This window comes from Scomber scombrus, chromosome 8, assembly GCF_963691925.1.
Source record: "Scomber scombrus chromosome 8, fScoSco1.1, whole genome shotgun sequence".
Lineage (NCBI taxonomy): Eukaryota > Metazoa > Chordata > Actinopteri > Scombriformes > Scombridae > Scomber > Scomber scombrus.
The window spans coordinates 24,814,552-24,832,591 of NC_084977.1; the positions used below are offsets into that span (position 1 = coordinate 24,814,552).

Sequence of the window (18,040 nt, forward strand, 5' to 3'; positions counted from 1 at the left end):
TCCTGTAGAAATAATTGAAGATCGTATCCTAATATAGGTGGAAGCTACTGCTACATTTTGGTGCTGTGAAGCATATCTTTCATGCAGGGCATTTTGTTCAATTAAGGTTTATAAATAAAGCATGTCAGGTGTCTTCACAGTAACATCAAGGACTCATTTGTGATGACATTTCAAGATTTTCAGTTATTTTGACAGCCCGTTCTTTTAGATGCATTTCGCTGTGTTTTCTTTTATTACACACAGTTATGTGCACTGTTTCCCCTCTCTAGGTGTCCACAAAGCTTTACACGCTGCAGAACCCAACCTTGGAGTCTTTGAGGCTTGATTTCTTGAGAATCGTTTGCAGCCACGAACACTACGTCACCCTCAACCTGCCTTGCAGCCTGCTCACACCGCCTGCCTCGCCTTCCCCCTCAGTCTCTTCAGCGACTTCACAGGTCAGACAAATGGAGATGGAGAGAAATTGTACACTGTTTTGTCAAATCATTTTGGCTTTATATATAATCAAAATAATCACAGGTAAAATATTAAAGGTGTCTCTGTTGTTTGGATGTCCCTGTCTTCTTTGCCACAGAGCTCTGGGTTCTCCACACATGTCCAAGACCAAAAGATAGCCAACATGTTTGAGCTGTCTGTCCCCTTCAGAGAGCAACACTATCTGGCTGGGCTGGTGCTATCTGAACTGTCTGTAATACTGGACCCAGAAAACGAGGGGTTAGTATATATGTACAAATTGTTAAGTGTGAGTGAAAATGTGTTTTAGGGTCAGAATTATAGTTATGTTGAATTTCAGGGATTAAGGAATGGTAATGGAGGGTCCTCACAAATCATGTCATTTTTATGGATGCTATCATTGTTTGTGTCTTTGTCAGTCTGTTTGAGCAGGACTCCAACCCAATATATTGCCATATAATGTAAAGAAAGGAAGCTTAACGTTTCTGAATCTGTTGGTGAGAGATAAGCTTGTTGAGCTGTCAACGAGTGTACTGTGTATATGTTATAAAAACGTGGGTATGAGTTAATGGTTATATAAGATTATTAGGTCCCGAGCACTGACAAGTCAGTGAGGGACTATTGCTTTTGCCAAGATTCTTATTATTATTTTTCACGTTCTTATGCCGCGTAATGAATCGCATTTTTGGTGGCCTGAACATGCATGAAAACTCATGAAATTCTGCACACATGTCACATCTGGTGAAAATTTATTTAATTTAACGTGATTGGACGCAAGTGTGGTAAGGGGACTCGATAGCGCCCCCAAACGTCGGGTCATGTGACCACAAATCTTCTCGGATCTGCATGAAATTTCCATATGTCACAGCTCTCATCGGATCATGGAGAAATTAATTTTGTGGAATTTTTTTACCAAACAGGAAGTCGACCACGCTGCGTGGCGTGCACCGATTTTCATTTTTCGAACACCGCTTTGAGGACTTTATGATGTTCACAGAATCATGAAACCTGCCACATAGGTTTCAAAGCATGAGCTCTTTCATCTGATACCACATTTTCCCAACAGTTTGCCCCAACAGCTCAGTAGCGCCCCCTAATGCCTTTTCCCACTTAGTATGTACTGACAAACTCTAAAACTCACCAAATTGGACACACTCGTCAAGACTCACGAATATTATTTTTTGGTATACGCGCAACCTTTTCAGTGCCAAGATGACTCTACAGCGCCCCCTAGAACATTAAAAGTTGAAGCCCCCCCTTCTACATACACGTACATGAATGAAATTTAGGATTCATATATATATGACCAGACGCACAAAAAAGCCTCTTGGACCCATACCCTAAGTCCAACAGGAAGTCGGCCATGTTGGATCACAGGTGCATTTTTTCTGCCATTTTCCCCATTTCCAGGCCTCGTACTGTAACGCACTCCTCCCACAGTTTTGACTACAGAGATTTTACCTACGCTATACCAGGTGGGCGTGGCAGTCGTTTGTTTGTATAAACAAACAACTCCTTATACCTCCTCCATACATTGTCGGATGTTTATACATGCAGTGCGTGAATTGTCACACCTGGTGAAGCCGTTTCATTTTCAACATCATTGGGCGTGGGTGTGGCAAGGGGTCTCCATAGCGCCCACTAACAGCCGGTCATGTTACCAAAAACTTTGTCTGATCTTCGTGAAACTTACAGGACTCATAGCACTCATGGGTAAACCCCCAAATTAATTTTTTCAAAATTTTCGCTCTAACAAGAAGTCGGTTATTGTGCATTTCCTGCGTCAATTTTCCGATTTTCCCACTGTGTTTAGAGGACTTTCCCGTCTTCACAGAATCACCAAACTGCCCACATAGGATCACACTCAGGAGCACTTTAATTTGAGACCATAACTGCCCCTGGGCGTGGCACAACAGCTCAATAGTGCCCCCTAATGCCTTTATCCATTTTGTACATTTTCACAAACTCCTACACTCACCAAATTGTACACATACGTCAACAGTCACACATATTGACTACTGACAAAGTTTGGGATTTTTAAGTGAGAAGATGACTCCACAGCGCCCCCTGGAAGATTTCAAAGTTTAAGCCCCGCCTTCCACATTGACATAGAGAAATGAAATCGACAAGGCCTATGTATCATGTCCAGACGCACAAAAAAGCCTCTTGGACCCATACCCTAAGTCCAACAGGAAGTCGGTCATCCAGGCTAAAATGTTCAATCTGGATGATTTTTATTATTATTATAGTTTTACGCCTTTTTGACAGCCTAAACATGCCCCAAAACTCACCAAAACTTGCAATCATGTCTGATCCTGCGAAAAATTTGATATTTTAAGGATCGTGGAAATGGCCGACGCAAAATGGATTAATATCGCCCCCTAGAAAATTTAAAAAATCAAGCCCCTCGATCCAGATTGACATAGACAAACAAAATTCGGTAAACATGTATCATGTCCAGACGCACAAAAGAAAGCCTCTTGGACCCATAGCCTAAGTCCAACAGCGAAGTCGGCCATCCAGGCAAAAATGCTCAATCTTGATGCTTTTTTGGCCCTTCCCCCACATTCCTTTTATGCTGAGAAGTCACCCAGACTCATTTGTGGTCTTAGTTTGCCATCTAGTGGAGACATTAACCCTATCACACAATGTTCACTTAAAGGCACAGGAGCAAAGACATCTACATGCCAGTTTTGACAGCCCTGCCACTGCCGCACGCACCGACGTGCACGTACGGCGCGCGTTACAGTTGGGGGGAAAGCTGGGGGGTGCGAGGGCCCTTCGACACTGCTTGCAGTTTTAATTTTAATTTCTGTTCTCTTTTTTTCTATCACCCTTTGCCCTTTCATACTTAAATTCAAATAATAATAATACATTTTATTCATAAAGTACTTTTCAAATACAAGTTTACAAAATGCTTCAGACATAAAAACAGAAAATACACAGTGCATTAACAAATTAGAATAATTTGAATGCACTGGAGACATTTATAAAAGACAATTAATACAATTTTTAAGAGTAAATAAATTAATAAAAGCATAAGCTAAAAAGGAAAACTGTAGGTTGTCTGATTCTTCAGGGGGGGTTATTCCACAGTTGAAGCCCTTACTGCAAATGCCTTACTTCCCTCTATCTGAAACCTTTCCCTGAGGACTGAGAGCAACAGCTGGTCTGTAGCTCTGAGAGTACGAGCAGGGGTGTAAGGCTTTTATTTCTTACTGTTTTTGCCTCTTTTCTGCTTTCCAGGATGTTTGGCTTGCATAAGAAAGTGGTCAGTGTCGTTCACAACCTCCTGTCCAGCCATGACTCTGACCCCCGCTACGCTGATCCTGAGGTCAAGGCCCGAGTCGCCATGCTTTACCTGCCTCTGATTGGCATTGTCATGGAAACACTGCCACAACTCCATGACTTCACAGGTACCAACTAAGAGCAACACTTCATTCACTCTTGATCATTTTGTAAAAAGTTAAATGGTTTCTCTTTATCATATCCAACTCTCTCTCCATTGTTCAGTCAGCAGTACACTAATCTGATTAATGTAATGAGAGGTATTGTGGCAAGCTGCAAAATATTCTGGTCTGTTTCAAACAAATGCAGCTCTAAAGTTACAGTGTGACCTTTTAATTTCTTATCCTTTGGAACAGATGAGGTTATAATTTCATATGTGTTCCCTAGGACTCTATATTTAAATGACACATTCATAAATGCTTTAATGTCAACAGTCACTTAAACTCAGAATTTGAAGTGGTCTGAAAATCTTTTGTCAGGCCAGTAGTCGCTTTACTCCCTTTGTCAGCATTCCAGTACCAGATAAACTTTTAGCATAAATGTAACCGTGTTCTAAATTTAATATATAGACGAGGCATATTCATGCTAATTCAGAGTGGTTGCATAAATACTGTATCAGTTATTGTCATGTTTGCAGATTCGTTAAGATCAGTCACTTGAGGTTTTCCTTTTCAATAACTTTGAACCATCTCTTTTTTTCCTTAATTGCATCCCAACAACCTGTGTTTTTTGTAGTTTTCATATTCCTGTGGGGTCTAAGTGATCAAACTTTCTTATCTCTCCTTTTTGTGTCACTAGAGTCCCATAACCAGTGGGGTCGGCCAGGCGGTCACCAGGGAGTGGCGGTGGGCAGCGGCGGAGAAGAGGCAGAGGGAGAGGGTAACAGTATGATCAGTCAGACAGTCGCCATGGCAATAGCGGGCACCTGCACCGCCTCTCCAATCTCCCGACCAAGCAGCTTCTTGCTCAACTCGCAGGTAACATAGTGATGAGTGACAGTGAAGTTTTACTTTGTCTCCTTCCTTCTCTCCCACACTACAGCAGAATTTATTATAACCAAATTGCCCTAAAATTGTGATACAATTATCTTTAATTCATTTTTTAATCTTGGTCCTAATACTGTAGATTACTCCAGAATCTTTAACAACCTGTAAGCTGTTTTTATCATACTTCTCTTCTTTTTGTTCTTTCTGTGTCCTTTTTCTCCTCATTAACTCATCCTGGTCCACCTCTCCAGGCGAGTCGTCAGCACGGAAGCTTCTCGGCTGAGTCAAGTCGCAGTCTGCTCATCTGTCTCTTGTGGGTGCTGAAGAATGCAGATGAGCTGGTGTTACAGAAGTGGTTCACAGACCTGTCTGTGTCCCAGCTGAACCGCCTGTTGGATCTTCTCTACCTCTGCGTCTCCTGCTTTGAGTACAAGGTAAGACCAACGTTGACTACACTCACTGACTGACTAGATGAACCAAGATAACACAGCATTGTAGTCAAGGGCACACAGGCTTTTGGCATTTGTGGTATGGATTATGTCCACCTTGTCTGGTTATCTTCTACCTTCATGTCCAACAAATAGGGAATATTTTGGGCTGATACAATATTTCTGGATGTGACAGTATATTCATATTGGTCATCATATGTGGAGATAACACATTGTTAATTATAATTGGCAAATAATGAATATATAGAAAACCAAAAACAAGCTCAAACATAACTAAATGAGGTATGCTTTGCTGTGGACTTTCATATTTTCCTCTTTAATTCTCACATACATTCATATTAAGGTTTAAATTTCTTCAAATATCCTTTTTATAAGTTTGTCAATCTTTTGTGGATGATTCGCCGTGTTATTGTCTTACATACCAAACATCACTTCCTCTGCAGCTAATATGTTTTGGCTACTGACTGTGGTGATAAAATTATAAAATCCACCTTACTACTTTCTATGCTACAATCAGCTGTTCCTTTCTTTGTATTTCAAGCCCTTTCTGCTCTGCTATCTGCTTTGCTGTTTGCTTTTCTTCGCTTGCAAATTTGCTTTTATAGTACTAACTTGCTTTGCTTGCTGAGTGCTGTGCTGCAAATAACTTCCCCTGCTGTGTTCTCTATCTGTCCGCTCATCCTCTGCCTCATGGATACAAGGCCCATGTTGTGTTCACCATGCAGGGGAAGAAGGCGTTTGAGCGAATGAACAGCCTGACCTTTAAGAAGTCTAAAGACATGAAGGCCAAGCTGGAGGAGGCCATACTGGGCAGCATCGGAGCCAGACAGGAGATGGTGCGACGCAGCCGTGGACAGCTGGGTGGGGGCACAATCTCACATGTACACTGACAACCACACACATGCATATCCTGGGAATACACACACACACAAGCAGGAAGAACTACATATTAATAAATTGTAAAAGCATAAACCCTCCGCACACGTTTAAATAGGTTCTGTACATACAGTTACTACAATTTAGTCACATTTCACTGTGTACCCACATCTTCTTTCACCACCAATAAAAAGCAAATAATCCTTTCTCCACCATTTAGAGCGGAGTCCATCTGGCAGTGCATTTGGCAGTCAGGAGAATCTGCGCTGGAGGAAGGACATGACCCATTGGAGACAGAACAGTGAGAAGATGGACAAGTATGTTCTGTCTAAACCTTAATCCATTTTTCTAATTCAAATTTTCTTGATTTACAGTACCTGTCAAAGTTTGGACACATTTTCTCATTCCAGGGAATGGAAAGTGTTTCCAAACTTTTAACTGGTACTTTGTGTCTCACAAAAAGTTACTCCCAAGACACCCTGAGTTTGTTATTATACTGTCTTCTGTGGTGTTTGTTCTTTAAAACCACAGGGATGATTTTTACATAAAAGATGTACATAATGCACAATAAGCACATAATACATAAATATGCATGAACATTTTCATCCCCACCCCCCCCTTTAAATCTTAAGCTCTCCATGTGCTCCTTTTCCATTTTTAGAAGTGGAATCATTTAGAAGCATCTATAACTATGTTATATAAAATATTGTGAAATAAGTGTTTAAATGATCATCTTTTAATCCTCTTCACATGACATCTAGTAATATATGTCATCATGTTCATCAAGTGGTGCTGAAGTCCATTCATTGTTCATTTTTTATTTTCCATTTGTGTTGCTGGATTTACAGATGAACAGAATCAGATGTATTTAAAACATTGCAGTCTAAATTGGAATAAAAGTATTTCCATGTTTGCACGGCAACTACAGATTTCTGTGTTGCATGCAACTTTTTAAAAAACACAGTTTTGTATCTTTTGCCACCAGAGCTTCACTTTTTTAGTCAAGCAGTGACAAAAGATACAGTGTTGTGCTTTTGTTTAATAGCGGGTAATTTAGCTTTCCTCTCTTTTCTTTTGTTAATTCAGCTCCAGCCTATGTTTTTCTGTTAATTTCCATTTGTTCTCTCATGTTGCTGTGTGTTTATGTAGGAGTCACAGATCAGTCAGGTATTGTATGGTCCACATTTGTTGTGTGCTCCTTTTTGAATTTCTCCTTGCTATAGTTCCTTGATTATGGTGCGTTCACATGCATGTGGAAAGTTTGACCGCTGCAATGGACAAAAAAATTAACATTACATTTCCCTGAGGATAAAATTTCCCAGCTATATTATTTTGTTTGTCTGTGCGGATCACATTAGTATTCCCACATGCTCATGAATGCACCATCAGAGACCCCTGAATCCTGGTTCTGACCCTTGAACCCCCCCCCCCCAATCCCATCAGTCCCTCTGCCCTGGTAACAATGTTGGTAGTGGTTGCCGTGGGTCTGTTTTTGCTTTTTAACCAATGCGCTTCTTGTTTTGGGGCTCTGACTCGTCTTGTGTGTCTCCCTCGTTGCTCCCGCAGCAAAAAGCAAGACGAATGTAGCCGTAGTTCTCTGCTGTAGATGATTTGTTTGATTGAAAAATAAAAGTCAGATCCTATTTTAAGATATGAAGATTATAATGATTAGCCTTAGTGTGCCATCTGTAGAGCATAAATTAATGACTTAGCTGTTAATTCACTAAATAATGAAGAATAGTTTCCCCTATCTGCTATTTTAACCTCTTAACTCTCTGTTAGGGAAGTGATAGATTTAGACTAACCATCTACATGTGGTTGCTGTGGATTGTCTGAAAAGGTTGAGATGTGTGCTTTACATGGATGAAAACAAACAGATTTAATTAACTTTGTGCTGCTGTTTGTATGAAAATCTCATATTCATCAATTAAACAAGAAAAAAATGATTCTATTCAGTCAGCACGTAACTTTTTCTCTCACACGAAGACTTCTACATTGTTTGTGATTGTAGGAAATTGCTTGAATTTGGTGACTGGAAAAACTCATGAAGCATTCAAGGGTTCATCATCATCGCAATCTGGGAGTGAGTAATCATTTTGTGACGGTGGTTTCTGGTTTCTTGATTGCAGGACCAGAGCAGAGTTGGAACATGAAGCACTTATTGATGGAAACCTTGCGACAGAGGCCAACTTAATTATTCTCGATACTTTGGAGATCATTGTTCAGGTATGCAAGGGAACAAAGCTTTCTGTCTTTACTCTTGCACAATACCAACATGTACTGGGTGCACTCACAAATGTGTTTTAGTTAACAAGCATACATAAATCCAAACATGCAGATCCAAAGCCGGAACATTTTGCATTTTGTCATAATATTTGTATTCTGTTTGTCATTGTGGTTGCTGTGTGCTCTTATAATAACTTTATGAATGTGTCCCTCTCCCTCCAGACGGTATCAGTGACAGAGTCCAAGGAGAGCATCCTGGGTGGGGTGCTTAAGGTGCTTCTCCACAGCATGGCCTGCAACCAGAGCGCCCTCTACCTCCAGCACTGTTTTGCCACACAGAGGGCACTGGTGTCTAAGGTAAGACTACTGGACTTTTATCAAAGTGCTTTATTTAATCTCATCCTTAAATTTTCTTTTATGGCTTTGTACTTAACGTATCTGTCTATATTGTGTCAATCTGGGTGTGTTTCTCTCTGCTTGTGTAGTTTCCTGAACTTCTGTTTGAAGAGGAGACGGAGCAGTGTGCTGACTTGTGTTTGCGGCTGTTGAGGAGCTGCAGCAGCAGCATCAGTACTATCCGGGCCCACGCCAGTGCCTCCCTCTACCTCCTCATGAGGCAAAACTTTGAGATTGGCAACGTGAGTAAAATGCAGAACTAAAGCTTAGCAACCAAAAATATTTTGTGTTGGTATTCTGCCTTTACTTAATGGATAACATTTGTTGGCCAGTTCTTAGCTATTAAATTTCCATTGTTGTTATAGTCCTAAATCTTTTCCAGTTTTTTCACATTGCGCCACCCAGTTTAGGGCAAAACCAAACATTTCCCACACTCCTTCAAATTAGGCCCAATCACTGGTGCATGCATTGTGTGTCTTGGGAGTAAATGCACATTTCACACACAGATCTTTGTAAGATAGAAGGGACATCAGCATTCTCACTGTCTTTATCTGTTAATTAAACTGCCCAAAACTCTCTTCTCTTTGTTGGTACCCTCTTAGAATTTCGCTAGGGTGAAGATGCAGGTGACCATGTCTCTGTCCTCACTGGTGGGAACATCACAGAATTTTAATGAGGAGTTCCTGCGTCGCTCTCTAAAGACCATCCTTACCTATGCAGAGGAGGACCTGGAGCTGAGGGAAACCACCTTTCCAGACCAGGTACTGATTAATCCATTTGTTGTCAATCATAGTGTGAGAAGACTGTGAATTGGCTAAGAACTTACTCATGATGGTCAAATGTATTTTTCTTTTTTTATTTTTTTAAAATGATTTACTCATTTTTACTTGCATATTCCACTCCACAGCCAAATCGCTATTTTTTTCTAAGATAAAATGTTGGGGTTGCAGCCTATTTAAGTCAAACTTTGTTCTTTTTTCCAGGTCCAGGACCTTGTTTTTAACTTGCACATGATCCTGTCTGACACAGTGAAGATGAAGGAGCACCAGGAAGATCCTGAGATGCTCATAGATCTCATGTACAGGTACAGAACACATGCACGCTGAAGCAGACACTTCTTGATTGCCTTCAAGTGTATTTCTTCACTGTTATCATTAACATCTTGTTGTTTGTATGTTTCGCATGTCTTCCTTCCACCTGCAGGATTGCCAAAGGTTACCAGACATCACCAGACCTGCGGCTGACTTGGCTCCAGAACATGGCTGGAAAACACTCGGAGAGGAACAACCATGCTGAGGCTGCTCAGTGTCTGGTGCACAGCGCTGCTTTGGTAGCAGAATACCTGAGCATGCTGGAGGACCGCAAGTATCTACCTGTCGGCTGTGTCACCTTCCAGGTAAGGGTGTGTCTGAATAGCTGTAATGTGGGGCATCAGCCTGTTTTTGAGGCAAACTGCTTAACTTTTTATCACTAATGTGTGTGCTTGTATTACCTTTCTTGTATTTGTGCATACATTTGCTCCAGAACATTTCCTCCAATGTGCTGGAGGAGTCTGCAGTCTCTGATGACGTGGTGTCCCCAGATGAGGAGGGCATTTGCTCAGGGAAATATTTCACTGAGATCGGCCTTGTGGGACTACTGGAGCAGGCTGCTGCCTCTTTCTCCATGGTGAGAATAACAGAAGGATAGATGTATGTTGACATGGATGCTATAGACGAAGTCAGGGATTTTGGAGCAAGGGGCTTCCTCTTTTTTACTCCGTAAAAAACAAGAGCTGGTCAAGGAATAACATGATTTCATAAACATATAATTGCATACAGAGCTTTATTTATCCAAATCTTCTTCACGGAAGCCCCTTTATTCAACACGTAATACAAAGGCTGAAGTCAGATGCTAGTGTTACTTGTCTAGTGATCCCAAGTCATGTTTTTAAGATGTTGTGGCTTTTTTGGTGACTGATTTTTATCACATTAACGTTTGTCTTGCGCTCTCTCTCAGGCCGGTATGTACGAGGCGGTAAACGAAGTGTACAAGGTACTGATCCCTATCCACGAAGCCAACAGGGATGCAAAGAAGCTAGCCACCATTCATGGTAAACTACAGGAAGCCTTTGGCAAAATTGTTCATCAGGTAAATACACACACATACACATACACATACATAGTGTAGATCTTCTCTTTATGCTCCAGTAGCTGAAGCTGTGAAGCTGCTTCTGGATTTATAAAGGAAGTTCAGTGTGACCCAGATGTTTCCTGTTGCAAAAAGATCACATCTGGGTTACATGAGGCTACAAACTAAATTATTTTTCCACATTCATGAGGCAGTATTGAAGGGTTAGGCTTCTGCCAGCTGAGATTCAGATGAGAAAAATGTGATAAGGTTAATAACACAACAGTCTACTAGGTGCAAAGAACTAGCAATTCTCCTCATCTACATTGCCTCAGTACACTTTGTATTTATCACAATCTTGATAGTAAAACGGTAACTGGACACCAAACAAATAAAAATATCCTGAAAATGTTCTACACACATTAGCCTTCACACAGACACAGCTGTGCATGATTTTATTATTTGGCATTTTTGATCAGAGTGTACCTATTTGTTTATTTATTTATACTTTGTCAGATACCTTGCATGCTTTATCATATTTGTAAAGTATGAAATGGAGGATGCATGAGGCGTGGGAAGAGACTCCACTTGTGTTGTGTCAAAATAAAATTGCTTCATTTTATAAAAAAATAAATGTTTGCTTGAGAAAAAGTTGATATCTTTGTGTCAGAGGCCAGTTGCTCTGTGCTCCAGTTCGACTGCAAGTAACTTGGGTGTAATTGAAAGAGTTGGCCCTCTGAGCTGTAACACCACTGTGTGTGAGTGTTACACTGTGTGTGGGGGGGTGTATGTGTGTTGTCGTTCACATGTCCTGTATTCTCTTTGTCACACAGAGTACTGGCTGGGAGGTAGGTAGTTAAACGGTTCCTGCTTGGCCCTGCTCATGTTGTTTATCTTTTTTTGTATTTTTATTTTTATCTACTCTTCATCTTTTTATTTGCTAGCCGTGGGCATTCTGTTGCTCTCTTTGCTTTGTTACACACATCCAATCCATTAACACCTGCAGACAATGTCAACTGTCTGCCCCCACTGGGGACACCTGCTGTACATACAGCAACACCCTCACTGTGTTTCCTGTCTCCTCCTTCCTCTCACTGTGCAAGAGGAGCTTGTGTTTTGTTTTTTTTGTTTTTTTAACGTAGACAGTGATGGCAGGCTGTGCATGGGAGCCACAGTGTCTGACACTAATGACAAAAGTCTCAGTGAATGCATCACCTGCACAAATCGCACTCTCCCCGTCCTCATCCTCTTTCTGTCTGCTGGTGTGTCAGTCAGAACACGACTATCATCAACTGGCATCGTCACACTTCATCTCATCTCATCTTCAAACCCAGGGCTCGATTTCAGTGCACTGTTTTTATCTGCTAGCCTCCCCGCTTTAGTCACGGGTCATTCTTTCCACACACAATTAAAATGAGCCTTTTTAAAACACAAGGTGTTGCAAACTTGCATTGGTTTTGAAGCTGGAACCAAATTTTTGAGGCAGTCAGGTTTTTTTTTCCAAGAGGGTTCAACTCACAGTAATCTCAGGATTACTTGATTTATCCCTTTTGATTTTGATTAGTTTTTATTCTTGTCTTTTCTTTTATAGTTGAAACTAAATCGACCCCTGATATTTTATTTTTCATCCATTTGCTTTCTTTTGTTAACAGTATTAACCTCTAAGTTCTCATGGTTTGTTGCATGAATTGGACAGAGCGCTCCTTGTTCCTCTGGAACTGCACTGAGAGTGCATGGTGTGTTTCTGAAGGTTGTGGATCTTTATTTCTCACTTCTTTGTCCCTCTGACTTCTTTTCTTTGTAACAGTCTGCCTTTGCATGGTTTAGATCCTTCACAATGAGTTTTTTCTGTCTCAAAGTCAATGGAGATAATTTTGCTGTTGGTGATGATGACATCTTTTTTGTGTTAGTTTGTGTTGATTTTGAAATTCTCTGGAGGAACCCAATCCTGATTAAAATTTGTTCTGTTTTCTCCTTTTTTGATTTCCCTGGTTGCCGACCCTTCCTTCCCACTTTACTTAATTGTGTCTTGTGGTAAGTTTCTTAGTTTTCAGGGCTTCTTAAATTCCTGCTTTAAATTTCTTTTAAAACAGCAGTTAATGATTTGTATCAAACATGTAGCTACGAAAAGGGTTTATTTGATTATCTTGTACTAGAAGTTGAAGGCAAAACTTTCTTTCTTTCTCATGTACACACACACACACACACACACACACACACACACACACACACACACACACACACACACACACACACATTTTTTTACTCACATCTGTGTCAGGCGAACGCTCTACTTCCTGTATGTACTTTAATGTGGAGCTGCCCTCTAGATGCTCTTTCCATGTAGAAGACTGTGCAGAACAAAAAGTGTGAGTTTCTGCATTTGATGATTTTTCTCATCAATGGATGTTGCTCGGATATAACGGGGTGGTTGGGTTTAAGTTTTTTTTTTTTTTAGTGGAGTGGTTCAGGTCATGGTTCGGTTGAGGGCCAGGGGGGACTAATTTTTGTTCTGCAGAGACTCTCCTCCGTTCTCTCTCTCTGCTCGTGACTTTAGTGGCTATTTTTATTCCATGCAAGGCTGCTTTTTTAGCAACCATCTTTGGAGTTTGGTTTATTTTTCCCAAAACAGGCAAAATGAAAGAAGTCAGAGTTGATGTTGACTTCACTTTATTGAATATCACGCCCATTTAAGACCCTAATCCACTCATGTGAATACGCTGCTGGCTGGTAAACGAGTGTTTTAAAATAGGCTGTTTTTCCTCTTTGCCTGCGCTCAGTTGTCGAGGCGGATAAGCTGTAAAACAAGCTTGTAAAAAAGAGGAACATTTACAAATGGATGCAAAATGTCTTGCCTGCTTCTTACTGTGGGATTGTGGTTACTGTTGACTAAATATATGGATGATGATCTTGAGGTTGCTGACCTCCTCTTGGCTGCTTCCTTTAAAACACTTTAAAACACCTTGATAGATGTCATCACAGTGAGCAGAAGAAGCAGAAATTTCATATGTTACATGAAACTGCTGTTACGCAAATTTAATGTATTTTAGTTGTATAATGTTTGCAGTTGGATGTGATTGCTGAATGGATGATATATAGCTATCATTTTTTCTGAGTAAACCACATTAACTTATAAATTGTGTTTACTTACACTGTAAGCTAACGGCTGTTGGATGGATTTCTCATTATAATGTAGATCAACAACATAGAAAAGCAATAATTTGGTTGTAATTTACACTTTTTTCCAACTGTGATCAGTAAAAAAGGTCAATTTGAGCTCAACTTTCTAGGAGTTGATGGTTTTCACTGCATTTTTGCCTTGAGTCTGATTTATTCGATGACTTTTGATGCTTTGGAGTTCTTCATTTTTACAGTTTTTAACTACATATAAAATAATAATGTTAAGATATAAATCTAATTCCTGTTTCTGCAATGCCAACATGTATTCTCTTCTACCTGCAGGACGGGAAGAGGATGTTTGGTACGTACTTCAGAGTCGGATTTTACGGTTCGAAATTCGGTGACCTGGACGAGCAGGAGTTTGTGTACAAAGAGCCTGCAATCACCAAGCTGGCCGAAATCTCTCACAGGCTGGAGGTAAATATTACAAAGATGTGTCATGAAATGAAGGATTTAATAATACGTGCCAAATATCATCAAGTTATATGTGATGTTCTTATAATGTTTCATCCACACATTTTATCTAAACACCTTTCCTCAGCTGGAATGTCATTTTCAAACTATCATTTTTATTTGCTTTTATTTCTAACATTCTCTGTCTTCTGCCAGAAACTAATGAGCCTGTGTTGTGTTTCTTCTCAGGGTTTCTATGGCGAACGATTTGGAGAAGACCAGGTAGAAGTCATTAAGGACTCAAACCCAGTGGACAAGTGCAAGCTTGACCCAAATAAGGTTTGTGTGGAATTTTGAAGGCAGCTGACAGTGATTTTCTTGAAGCTGTTAGTCCGAGTATCCAAGAACTGACGAAATACGACCTAAAAACACAACTATCTTCCTCTCTGCAGGCATTCATCCAGATCACGTACGTCGAGCCTTACTTTGACACCTACGAGATGAAGGACCGCATCACCTACTTCGACAAGAACTACAACCTCCGACGTTTCGTCTACTGCACACCCTTCACCCTGGATGGAAGGGCCCACGGGGACTTGCACGAACAGTATAAACGCAAGACCATCCTCACCACCTCGCACGCCTTCCCGTACATCAAGACACGAATCAATATCATCCACAAAGAGGAGGTAGGTGAACAGTTTACAACCAGAAGGGCAATGATTTGCTGAAGCTTTCATTTTCTTTTTAGCCTGTTTAATACAACTGGTATAATGTAGTTTTTACTTTCTACTTCAGTCAACCTAAACTAAATTATTACTAAAGATATAAAGGGGATTACATTGTTGAGATTTGGTGGCCATGGAAGAAATAAGTTAAAGCTTTTTCAATCAGCTCTTAATCTGTGCGTTTATCAGTAAAGGTGTTTGTCTGTATGTCACTCTCCAGATAATTTCGACACCCATCGAGGTGGCAATAGAGGACATGCAGAAGAAGACTCAGGAGCTGGCCTTCGCCACCCACCAGGACCCTGCTGATGCCAAGATGCTGCAGATGGTCCTGCAGGGATCGGTGGGCACCACTGTCAACCAGGTAAAATTTGATGTCCGAGATGATTGAAAACAAGTTATGTGCTTAATCAAGGGCAACTATTTTGTTTTTTTTCTGTGCGTATGTGTCAAGATTCTCAGGTTACGTTAAGTTATAGATTGTTAATGAAATCATTTGGTTTTTCCTCAGGGTCCTTTGGAGGTTGCTCAGGTGTTCCTGTCAGAAATCCCCAGTGACCCAAAACTGTACAGACACCATAATAAGCTACGGCTCTGCTTTAAAGACTTCACAAAGAGGTACAAGCTGTTTATGTACCATATATCTGTGAACAGTGTGTTGGGAGTCAGAGGGACACAACCTTAAATAAGTAATGATGAAATCTGTATCTCTTTTAGATTTTTTTTTTTTATTGTGAAAAAGAGATTGACTATGTGATAAATCAAAAAGCTGCTGCTGGTGCTAGTTTGTGGGTTGATGTTCGCAGGCAGATGTGTAGTACAGATTTTGCTTACCTTTAATATATTTCATGGACTTTCCTCCCAAAGGTGTGAAGATGCTCTACGTAAGAACAAGAGCCTGATTGGTCCGGACCAGAAGGAGTACCAGAGGGAGCTGGAGAGGAATTACCACCGCCTGAAAGAGTCGCTGCAGCCCCTCATCAACAGAAAGATCCCCCAGCTTTATAAACCTGTGCTGCAGGTCAACTCACACAGGTAGGACTCAACATGGGCCCTGTTTCTGTGAGTGTGTGAGTGTGTGAGTGAGTGTACTAATGTTCTGGATGGTGAATTAAACTAGCCTTTGCTTTTTGCTCTGTAAATATCACGCAGCAAACGGACAGCTTGACAAGGTAGTTTTGGTCTTTTGTGATGCTCTTTTGAGTTTTGTGTTTGTGTTGTTTGGTTTCCATCAGTCACTGAATTTCTTGAATTTAAAAGTATCTTAGTGGAGCGGCAACAGTAAATCGATTAGTTAATTGATAGAAAATTAATCAGCAGCAATCATTTCAGTCATTCCTCAAGAAAAAATGCCAATCAGTTGCTGGTTTAAGCTTCTCAAACATGAATATTTGCCATGCATTTTATTTCCATTTTTGTAAACTGTGGGTCACATTAGGAAAAGCCCAGATAAAAGAAATGTGTGTAGGGTGTTTTTACAGCTCTCAAATGTAAAAAGAAAAGGGTCAAATTTGATCCTTAACAGTATGTAAGGGTTACGAATGGTAACAGTAGAGGAAAAACTGGCCACAGTCAACTTTAGGGAATGTATAAATTCACTTTTTATAATTAATGAGTGTGCAATATAAATATATCTATAATTTATCTTCATGTTTCTAGTAAGAACACTGAGTTCTTAACTTTAAGGTAACACAACTGTGGATGAACATACTATTAAAGCTAATGCTGGACACATTCTTACATCCTCATAAACCTGAATTAGTCTTTTAAGTGGAAGTCATAGTTGATAAATCAGCCAAAGTAGGAGTAAGAAATGTAATTGTTTTCAGCTTCAGCAGCATGTCAACACGTGGCCATTTCACCTCCATCAATATCTTTCACTCATGTCCGCCATCCTCATTTGACTCTCAACTCACCTCACTGTCTGAAAACATCTGAGCCAAAAATCATTTGGCTTCAAGTCCCAGTGGAAAGTTGAAAATCAGATTTTTTTCCCCCTCATTTAAGTAAAAACATGTTTTTTCTTTCTATTTGCAGAGATTCCTTCAGCAGAATGAGTCTTCGCAAGCTTGACCTTTGAAGATGAAGAGAAAACACACTCACATACACATACACACACATATATACCAGAAATTGCAATATTAATTTATTCTCAAGTGTAAATAGGAGTGTTTCTTCAAGGTTGGTCAGTGATCCTGAGAGTTAACAGAAAGGCTAAAAGTGTTGCAGCTTGGTACGTCATTCCAGTGTCTTAATTTGTTTACAGTCTACCTGTTACACAATCAGAGGGGCGAACAAGTGGATCTTAGAGATTAAAGAGATACCTTGGCCTTTAGAATTTTTATTTGCTACCTGCAGTAGGGGAAAAGTATTTATATTTTAACGCTTCCTTAAAACGACATTAGCCTGCCTTCATTCACTCTTGAAACCAACAGAAATCTGCTCACTGTAAACTAAAAAGCTACTCAACATGAAGAATGAGCTGCAATCCCTTTATTGGTTTAATAAAAGTGCCAAAAAACAACCTCTCTCCGCCAAATTTTGACTAGTGTTTGCAGAAAAGAGTACGATTTTAAAAGTCAAGGTGTCTTTTTAATGATGTATGACGTGTCAAAAAAAAAAGAAAAAAAAATCTGTATTCAATTTCATGTGTGCACTTTTTTATTACGGTGTAGCAATGCATTTTACAACTTGAAAGTTTATGTAATTCAAACGGGGGGGAGGGGGGGGGGAGGGTCGGGAGAAAAAAAAAAGAAAACATGCAAAAAATTGTACCATTATTTATCATGATGCTTTATCATTTTTAGTTCAAGCCGACAATGTTTCAAAGTTAGGTACTTTAAACATCCTTGTATAATTTTATGTAGTTTTGTTTTGTTTATTTTAAATATTTTACTAAATAAATATTTTAATGTTCAATTGGTGTATGTCTGGTATATCGTCTTGCTTTAACCTT

General features: G+C 40.1%; 1 protein-coding gene across 7 annotated transcripts in view; it reads left to right on the forward strand.

Moving 5' to 3' along the window:
• dock7 (dedicator of cytokinesis 7) overlaps positions 1-18,003 on the forward strand; it is a 61,678-nt gene extending 43,675 nt beyond the window's left edge. For 4 of the 7 annotated variants that reach the window (XM_062424489.1, XM_062424496.1, XM_062424494.1 and 1 more), the window contains 23 exons: positions 270-437; positions 575-714; positions 3,700-3,869; positions 4,540-4,718; positions 4,979-5,161; positions 5,902-6,037; positions 6,273-6,369; positions 8,182-8,278; positions 8,501-8,635; positions 8,764-8,916; positions 9,277-9,435; positions 9,658-9,758; positions 9,878-10,070; positions 10,199-10,342; positions 10,673-10,804; positions 11,617-11,631; positions 14,255-14,380; positions 14,606-14,695; positions 14,809-15,045; positions 15,305-15,448; positions 15,596-15,702; positions 15,952-16,119; positions 17,122-18,003. In XM_062424489.1, coding sequence (XP_062280473.1) covers positions 270-437; positions 575-714; positions 3,700-3,869; positions 4,540-4,718; positions 4,979-5,161; positions 5,902-6,037; positions 6,273-6,369; positions 8,182-8,278; positions 8,501-8,635; positions 8,764-8,916; positions 9,277-9,435; positions 9,658-9,758; positions 9,878-10,070; positions 10,199-10,342; positions 10,673-10,804; positions 11,617-11,631; positions 14,255-14,380; positions 14,606-14,695; positions 14,809-15,045; positions 15,305-15,448; positions 15,596-15,702; positions 15,952-16,119; positions 17,122-17,164 — 3,117 coding nt within the window. In that variant the 3' untranslated portion in view covers positions 17,165-18,003. Of the gene's footprint in view, positions 1-269; positions 438-574; positions 715-3,699; positions 3,870-4,539; positions 4,719-4,978; positions 5,162-5,901; positions 6,038-6,272; positions 6,370-8,181; positions 8,279-8,500; positions 8,636-8,763; positions 8,917-9,276; positions 9,436-9,657; positions 9,759-9,877; positions 10,071-10,198; positions 10,343-10,672; positions 10,805-11,616; positions 11,632-14,245; positions 14,381-14,605; positions 14,696-14,808; positions 15,046-15,304; positions 15,449-15,595; positions 15,703-15,951; positions 16,120-17,121 lie in introns of all 7 variants that reach the window. The other 3 variants (XM_062424490.1, XM_062424495.1, XM_062424492.1) reach the window with 1 other exon arrangement.
• The last annotated feature ends 37 nt before the right edge of the window (positions 18,004-18,040 follow it).